Source organism: Colletotrichum truncatum (genome assembly GCF_014235925.2).
Source record: "Colletotrichum truncatum strain CMES1059 chromosome Unknown Contig_0001, whole genome shotgun sequence".
In the NCBI taxonomy this organism is placed as follows: domain Eukaryota; kingdom Fungi; phylum Ascomycota; class Sordariomycetes; order Glomerellales; family Glomerellaceae; genus Colletotrichum; species Colletotrichum truncatum.
The window spans coordinates 7,426,538-7,436,269 of record NW_027222398.1 but is presented as its reverse complement, the minus strand read 5'-3'; the positions used below and the strand labels follow the sequence as shown (position 1 = coordinate 7,436,269).

Below are 9,732 nucleotides of genomic sequence, written 5' to 3'. Positions count from 1 at the left end.
ATTAATAAGTTATAAAATACTTTATAATAAAAACTAAAACCTCTTTAGTTTCTTATTATTAATTAAACTAAATACTATATTAAATACTAATCTAAGATATATTTACTTTATAGCTTAGAATCATAAAAGCTTAAAGCGATTAGTATTATAAGTATTATTAAAGCTAATAACCTTAAGGAACTATTTCTATATCTAGAAAGAGTATAAAAACGTCTAGATAAGTCTAATAAGCTAATTTAGCTTATTATCTACTTACTTTATAATATAAAGGATTTCCTACTTATTAAAAAGCTAAATTAAAGCTATAGTTAGTATATACTTATTAAGTTTTTAATAATTAATTTAAGCTTTAGCGTTAGAAATATCCTACTAAGTAAATATAGATTTAAAAAACTACTTTTAAATAATAATACTAGTATTATATACCTAAATACTAACTTACTAACTAATAGTCTTAAATATATCCTTAATAAGCTTAGTTAACCTCTTATAAGATAGGTATATAGATACTTCTAGGCTAGGGATATAGTTATAATAGCTATACTTAGAGTTTAGATATTAGTAAAAAAGCTATTAACTATCTACTTTAGCTTTAGTAATAACTTATTACTAATAGCTATACTTTTAAAACCTTTATTACTAAATACTATTACCTTAGCTTATATAAAGTTTTTTAAACTAATTATATTAAAATATATAGTATATAAGCTAGCCTTTATATTTATATTTATAATATTTAATAATAGTAAAGCTATTAAACTTAGTAAATATATTAAGTTAATTAAAGAAAGTATTAGCTATTAGCTTAGGTTTACTAAGTATTCTTAGGATTTAAGGAGGTAGAGGAGAGAAAGATTTATTACTTAAGGATAGTTTTTAAGCTACTATCTAGTATAATAATTAACTTTATTAGGAATTATATTAATAAGATAAATAAGGAGGAGGAGATTTTATATCTAAAGTATATAGTAAGTAACCTTATATTAATTATTATTAATAAACTTATTTATAAGATTAAAAGGCTTTAGTAGTTAGTATTTAATTAATACTAATTACTCTTTAAATAAGCTTTAAAGTAGTCTTAAACTTATTTACCTTAGATTATAATAGTTATAGCTAGACTTATTCTTTAAGCTATACTTAAAGGTTAGCTTAATATATAGGTAATAATCTATACTTTAGGCTTAGTATAAGTATTATAACCTATTAAGGAGATATAGATTAATAGTTATAGTAAGAATAAACTAATTACTAAGGAATATCTTATAACTATAATAAAGCTTTTATTTAGTTTTATTTAATCTAAGTAACCCTTCTAGTTATAACTATATCCTAAATTACTTAGGATATATTATAATTATAAAGATATTATAAAAAGCTTTATTATTACTATTCTTATAGAATTAACTAATACTAAGGCTATTATAAGAGGAATTAATCGGTTAAGGAGCCTTCGACTTCTAATAGTATTAGTATTTAGGTAATAACTATTACTCTATATTACTATTACCTTTATACCTATAGAGTAGATTATACTTAGGTATAAGGCTAGCGTTAGTTATAATTAAAAGTAATAATATTAGATAACGTACATGATAAGCGAGTGAGACAGACAAGCGAGTGAGACAGTAAACCAGACCTTCGCGACAATAATATCGAAATCTATAACAAGAAATCTTAGATTGATTAATACTACTCGGATTCCTGTTCTTCGGATGTTTCCTCAATAAATTGACATGTTCTCGCGTTGTGGCCTGTATTCCCGCATACGCCACACCGACGATGAGTCGTCTCAGACCTCACTTTGCGACCACTACTCCGTCGCGTTTCCTCTTGTAGTTGCGTGTCTGCCTCTCTTTGCGACTGTATATCCTCTCCAGTAGATATAGTAAGACTTCCTCCTTTCTGTAGACGTGTTTTCTTAGCCCTTCGACGCCGACTTAATATTGCATTCTCCTCTCGAAGGATTTGAACCTCTGACTCTAGTAATGCTACCCGATGCCCTAGTCCTTCTGTCCCTCTGGCTAGCTTACTCACAGCACTATAAATTGATGCTGGAGAGCTGCTTCGGTGGCGTGAGATTCGACTCTTAATAAAAGTAGACTGTGATCTTGCTTCGCTTGGGTTGCTCGGCGTCCTAGAGATCCAAGGGTCTGGTGTCTGAGGGACCCCCTCCTCAGGCGTTGGCGTTCGGAACTTTACATCCAGCTTTGAGAGAACACTTTCTGCATTCAAAGGGACAAGTCCAGCTCCTCGGAAACCTCCCTGGATATTTTTCCTCGTAAAAGACTGCTTAAAAGCTTCGTGAAATGCTGCAAAGAAATCTTCCTTCGAGATATGGGTTGTGCCTCGCCGCATCTTATTCTCAATTTGCCGACCGTAGGCATTCTTTAACGGCTGAAAACAACCAACATCTAAGGGTTGAAGTAGATGAGACGAGTGAGCCGGCATGCACAGTGTAATAATGTTGTTTTCTTGACAAAAGAGCTCGAAGGCTGCGGAGTGGTGACTTTCATGACCATCAACAACGAGGAGGCGATATTTCCCAGACGTACGTGGTTTTGTATAAATGTCGAAGTGTCTGATCCAGTCAATACCTCTCTCGTTTGTTGTCCATCCATTTTCAGACGTTGCAATAGCCCAATCGCCCGGAAGAGAGGTTTCTGTATACCAGCTTGAGAGGTGATACTGGCCTGCAACGATGATGTATGGCGGGATGCTCTCCCCTTGGGAATTAATAGCCTGGATAACTGTAACCCATTCCCTATTGCCAGGCTGTGTCATCTTCGTATTTGAACGCCTTTCAGCACTTGTAACAACCATTCCAGAAGCAATAACGCCCATCATAAAGCCGGTCTCATCAAAGTTGTAGATATCAGCATCAGCAATACCATACTTCGCAATTGTATTCTTCACAAGCGAAAACCAGCCACGAATCACCTCTGGATCTTCGCATTGAGCTCTCTTATAGTCATACTTGCGAAAGAAACGCGTCCTAAGCTGTGGTTGTCGCTTGACGAAATTAGAAGCCCAGCGCTTCCCAACTGGAGGCGCGTCGCGCTCTGCGAGAAGTCGATTGGCCATTTCTTCCACACCACTCAGCCGGGGAGGAAATGATCGCGCATCTAGGTCGAGAATATACTCAACTATTGTCTTCTCTTCTAAATCTGATAAATTCCGTGAATTAGGCATGCTGTCGCGTCGTGAGACTATTCCCTTTAGTCGCCGGCTTAATGTTGCGTGACTGACTGTATAGAGTGCACCTGCGGCCCGAGCACTAAGTTTTGGGTCATTTCTCATTGCTTGAAGGGCAATTTGTAACCTTCTTTCAATACTAGCTGATTCCATGATTTATTGTAGAGGAAAAGGTGCCGGTCGCGTCAAGGTGCGACGGTCGCGGTTTACTGTCTCACTCGCTTGTCTGTCTCACTCGCTTATCATGTACGTTAGTAGAAGTAAGCTATAATAATACGCTAACGTATTAGGAAAAGATATAAAGAAAATAGCTTAAGTACTTATTAACTAAGTAGTAGAATTTAAGTATACTAATATTAAATTTTCTAACTAATTATAACGTAAGAAAGTTATACCTAGATAAGAGTTATACCTATATATTAAAAATATTATATACCTATATTAATTCCCTAATAATATTATTATTAACTAAGTTTTATAATATTAGAATTTTAGTAAAAGTAATTAATTAGATAGATTAAAGCTATTAGATTAATAGTATTATTAAAGACTTTATTAAGTTATAAAGGTAGATATTAAGGAGAAAATATTAAATATATTTAGTATATCTTTATAATCTTTATATTAATAAAAGGGGGTAATATAGTTAATAAGCAAGTAGGCTAGATAAGTAAGTAGGCTACCTAACTAGGACTATAGTATATTTATAATAGATATATAATACCTACGAAGTTAATTAAATTAAAACTAATTAAGGTCCTCTTCCTTAGATATTTCTTTAGTAAATTAATATATTTATATATTATAACTAGTATTCTTATAGACGCTATACTACTATTAGCCTATCTTAGTTTTTAGTTAGTAACTACTACTTTAGTATATTTCCTCCTTAATTTAAACTATAGCCTCCCTCTATAATTATAAATCCTTAGTATTAGCTATAGTAAGACTTCCTCCTTATCTAAGCTAGGCTTTTTTAATCCTCTAGTATTAGCTAAATAGGTTATTCTCCTTCTAAAGGATTTTATTCTTAAACCTTAATAAAGCAATCTAGTATATAAATCTATATACCTTCTTTAATAAATACTTAATAGCCTTAATAATAGAAGTTAGTAAGCAATTTTAATAGTAAAAGATTTAATTCTTAATAAATTCGGATTAAGAAGATACTTCTATTAGGTTATTTAAGGTTAAGAAGTCTATATAAGAGGTATTATTAAGAGAGACCCTAGAAGTATTAGAGTATATAACTTTATATTAAGCTTTAAAAGTATACTTTCTATACTTAGAGGGATAAGCCTAGCCCTTTTAAAACCTCCCTAGATGTTTTTTACTATAAAAGCTTATATAAAAGCATTACAAAATATAGGGAAGAAGTCTTCCTTTATAATATAGGTATTACCTTAGTATATCTTATCCTTAATTTTTTAATTATATACTATTTTTAATAGCCTAAAATACCTAACATCTAAAAGCTAAAGTAAATAAGAGGAATAAGTAGGTATATAAAAAGTAATAATATTATTTTCCTTATAATATATTTTAAAGTTTAAATATAATAACTTTTATAACTATTAATAACAAGGAGGTAATATTTACTATTTATATATAGTTTATATATTAATTAAAGTATTTAACTTAGTCTAAGCTTCTTTTATTTATTATCTATCTATTTTTAGATATTATAATAACCTAGTTACGTAGTAAACCTATTTCTATATACTAAGTAGAAAAGTAATATTACTTTATAATAATATATATAGTAAGATATTATAGCTTAATAAACTAATAGCCTAAATAACTATAACCTATTTATAATTACTAAGCTACTTTATTTTTATATTTAAACGCTTTTTAGCGTTTATTATAACTATTCTAAACGTAATCTAACTTATTATAAACCTAGTCTTATTAAAGTTATAAATATTAAAGTCTATAATATTATACTTCGCGATTATATTTACTATAAGCCGAAACTATACGTTTATTACGTCTAGATCTTTATATTAAGCTTTCTTATAGTTATACTTATAAAAAAAGCGCGTCCGGAGCTATAGTTATTACTTAACGAAGTTTAAAGCCTAGTACTTCTTAATAGGGGGCGTGTCGCGGTTAGTAAGTAGTCGATTAGCTATATCTTTAATACTACTAATACAAGGAGGAAACGATCGGGAATCTAGGTTAAGAATATACTTAACTAGCTTTTGTTCTTTAAGGAATATTAAGTTCTACGACTTAGGAGTAGTATTACGTTATAATAGTATTCCCTTTAATCTATAGCCTAAGGTAATATAACTAGTTTTATAAATGTTTACTATAGCCTAAATACTAAGATTAGGGTTTTTTTTAATAGCCTAGATAGCTAAGTTTAATTAAGCTTCTTTAGTTTATAATATTATTATTATATTATAGCGTCGCGTAGGTTATAAGGTAGAAGATAAGATAGTCGCGGTCGGGTAGCTTACTTGCTTATCTAGCCTACTTGCTTATTAACTACGTTATTAAGAAGCTAAAGTAGATACTTATAGAAATAATAGTAGAATTTAAGTATATTAATAAAAAGTCCCTAGGGAATTAGAAGATAGTATTCTTATACCCCTCTAAGACTTATACCCCTTATTAATTTACTTTATAGATTATAATATAATATTAAAACTTACTTTTATAAAGATATAAGTTTTTACTTAAGTATCTTATAATAAATTTTAATATTAAAGAATAGTTACTTAATAGAAAGTATTTTCAAATTTTTTAAATAAATTTTAAGTTTCTTTTAGCTACTTTAAACAAATTAAAAAGTTATTATTTTAGAAGATAGTTATTATTAAGATAACAATATAATAATACTTAAAATAATATTTTTATAAAGATTATAAAATCTTAAAAAACCTATATTTTTAATACTTTATTAAATATTCTTACTTTATAATAGCTTATAGTTTATAGAAGTTTATTAAAATACTTTCTAGTATAACTATATATTTAAGAAAGTATTTCATATTATATAAAATACTTCTATATATATAAGTTTATATAATCGTCTTTTTAAAGGTATTAGAAAATTTAATATATACTTTTTATTTACTACTTTTTAATTTCTAAATAGGTTATAATATTTTATATATTTATAATATAATATATACTTTAGAGTTTAGTAAGTAATTAACTAATATATTTATAATATTATGATCTATTTATAAGTCTTAATATTAGAATTATATACTAAAGGTATTTATATTCTAAATATAGTATTATATATTACTTTATTCTAACTTAATATACTTATAATAACAAAATTTCTAAATACTAAGCTTATAATCTAACTTATTCCTTAAAATATAGTAAATTACTTATAAATTAAAAGTAATAAATACTTTATTTTCAACTTAACCTTATTTAATTCTATATAATTTATTTAAAGATATAAAACTTTTTCTCTTTTTAGAAATTAAATAATATTAATACTTTTATTTTACTAATAAGTAGTTATATTCTTTTAATAATTTATTAAAAATAGTATATTCTTATAGTTTATTTAGGTATTTCTTATTATATAAGTAAACTAGTTTATATAAAACATTATTCTTAATTAAGTTTATTATCTTTCTTTAATATTAAGAATCTATCTATTATTTATTTATTAAATATATTTTTATATTATATTATAAAGATAGTTTTATATAATTTAATATTAGTTATTACTTTATATAAGATATAATAAGTAGTTAAAGGCCTAACTAAGGAAGGCTTAGGAATTGCAAGTAGGTCTAGTTATATAACTATACTTTAGCTTAAAGGTCTTTAAGCTAAACTACTATCCCTAATCCTCTTATAGGGAGGTATATACCCTACTTATCTTCTTATAGCTAAGTAGTTAGCACTACTAACTACTCTTTATACTTTTATATTAATCTTACTTTTTAAAAGTATATATTCTTATAATATATAAAATAAATACTTTTATACTAATCTATATTAGTTCTTATATAATTATTATTAGTTATATAATTATTACTAGTTATATAATAAAATTTAGTTATAATATTATATACTTATAATAGTATTAATAATTATACTTCCTTACTTTTTAAAGTATAAAGTAAGAAGTATATTATTAGTTTTATTTAGGTAATTAGCATTTATTAATAAGTAGTATATTTTTCTTAAATAGATATTTAAATAAGTAAATAGAAATATTATTTAGTATATATAACTTAGTTTTATCTTTCTTTTACTAAATACTTCTAAATTTAAAACTAATATATTAATTAATAGTAACTAATGTTTTTATACTAGTTTACTATTAATTAAGTAGATTTATAACTATAGAAATATTTATAAATAGCTTATATTTAATATATATTTACTAAATAATATATTTACTATTTTATAAAAAAAAATAAACTAGTCTTATTTCTTAGCTTATATATTTTTTATTACGGGGTTTTAGCTAGGAATAGTTATAATAGTAATAAATATCGTATTTTTCTAAAGCTAATTCTTAATCCTCTAGATTAAGAGTCTAGAGCTAAAACCTATCTTTTATCTAGGTATTATGCCTTGCTTAGTAAAACATATATATTAACCTTCTTAGTATAGCGCCTTATAACGCTTCTAGTAGTATAGTGCCTTATAGCTTTTTACCTTGTTATAACTACCCCCCTATTATAGTTGCTATCCCTAGCAACTTGCGTATAGAAAATATAGGTCTTCCTTTTTTTTTCTTTTTTTTTTTTTTTTAAGCAAGGCGTAAGGCTCTAGGTCGGGCTTAGTTAGGCTTTCGCTTAGAGTTCGGTATAGCTTAGTTAGGCTAGCTTTTCTCTAAAAAAAAACTTTTCTTAGCGCTTTTATTTCCTCGTCGCTTACTTTATTTATTTAACTTTTCTTTTCTATTAATATCCTTGCTATAGCGTTCGCTTTTTCTATCGATTACGACTTGCGTATTATTTACTAGCTTTTCTCTTTATCTTTAGCAGAATCGCTTTATTTTTCTCTTTCTCGAGATTGTCTTTATTTATTCTCTAGACGTTCGGTCGCGATTAGATAGTATAACGCTTTAGAAACCCTAGACCCGGACGCCTTATAAGAAAAGCAGAGTTCGTAGTAGTAGGATTAATAAGACCCTTACTCTTAGTAGTAAAAAAAGTAATTAGTATAGTTAGGCGTAACGACTTTATACCTTAAAAGTAGCGAAAACCTATCGTTATAATACCGTTTTTTAAAAGAAGCGTTAGCCTTCCCTAAGTAAAGATTAAGACTATATTTTTACTAATTTAACTACGACTAAAAAGTCTAAATTAAGTAAGTCTAATAAGGAAGGCGATAGTAATAAGTCTAACGCTAGCGACTTAACCCCTAGTCCCTTGCCTACTGCTAGCCTTACTTAACGCTCCCCTACCCCTTCGTTTATAATAAAGTCTAGCTTTAATAACGCCTTCCCTTCGCCTTTTCTTAGTAAGCAACTTCCTAACCTTTAGCTAGAAGGTAATAATATTACTTTTTAGCCTTATCTTTATTATATTTATACTATAGTAAAAGTATATAAATATAGTTATAAAAAAGATAGAATAGTCTTCGATCCTAAATAAGTCGCTATCCCTAAGTATTCTTTTACTTTAAAAAGATCTTTACGTTATATATAGTATAACTATTATAAAGATATATATACTATAGTAAGTAAAGCGTTTTCCTTCCTTATCCTTAGTAATTAGCTAACGTTTATCCTTATAAATACTATCCTTTATATTTAGTAACTATTAAGACTATCTCTTTTTATAAAAAGTTATTCGACGCTTAATATATTATATTTAAAACGAAGATAATAGAGATATTTACTAGTAAATCTCCTTTATTATATATAACTTATTTATTAGCTACGATGCCTTAGAAAACGCCTACCGTAAGTATTATAAAATAACTACTTTTAAGTAGCCTAAACCTATATATATTCTTAATCGACTTATTTATAAAGTCTTTACTAACGTTTAGTTAGGCAGTTATTACGGCTTATAAGGTAATTATCGACTATTACTCCTAGATATACGACGATTTTATAGCCTTTACTTATAATAAAGGTCCCCCTTGCTATCTAGTAAGGACCTTGTTTTATTATATTCTTTATTTATTTTCTAACTTTCTTATTTAGTAAAGCGTAAGCGATTCTACCCCTAAGTCTTCCTTAAAGATATAAGCTTTATAAGTTAGTAATTAGCTAAAGAGATAGCTTACGAAAAACTTTTTTATATCTTCTATACCTAAGGCTATGCTATACGATATAACTAGTAGGTAGTTTATCTTTTTAAGCTCTTCCGAAAGCGCGTTATTAAGCTTTCCTTTTATTAAGGTTTGGCTTTCCTATCCTTATTAGATAGTAATTATCTTATTTTTACTTATTATTTGCTTTGTTTTCGTTCGGTTTGCTTAAGACTTTTTTTAAGAAGATCGTAAGTTTAGGAATAACTATAGCGGATAGTCTTATTTAACCCTAAATAGCAGTATTTTATCTCCTTTTTAATTTATTTTCCTATCTTCTTAGCT

At 27.2% G+C, this 9,732-nt stretch overlaps 1 protein-coding gene across 1 annotated transcript; it reads right to left on the bottom strand.

Annotated features, from left to right (window-relative positions):
• Window positions 1-1,692: 1,692 nt before the first annotated feature.
• On the bottom strand, window positions 1,693-3,348 carry CTRU02_202063 (transposase; the record flags this gene model as incomplete). The annotated part of the gene is made up of 1 exon (XM_070203972.1): window positions 1,693-3,348. The coding sequence occupies one exon, from the start codon at window positions 3,346-3,348 to the stop codon at window positions 1,693-1,695; it is 1,656 nt and encodes a 551-aa protein (XP_070062554.1).
• Window positions 3,349-9,732: the final 6,384 nt, after the last annotated feature.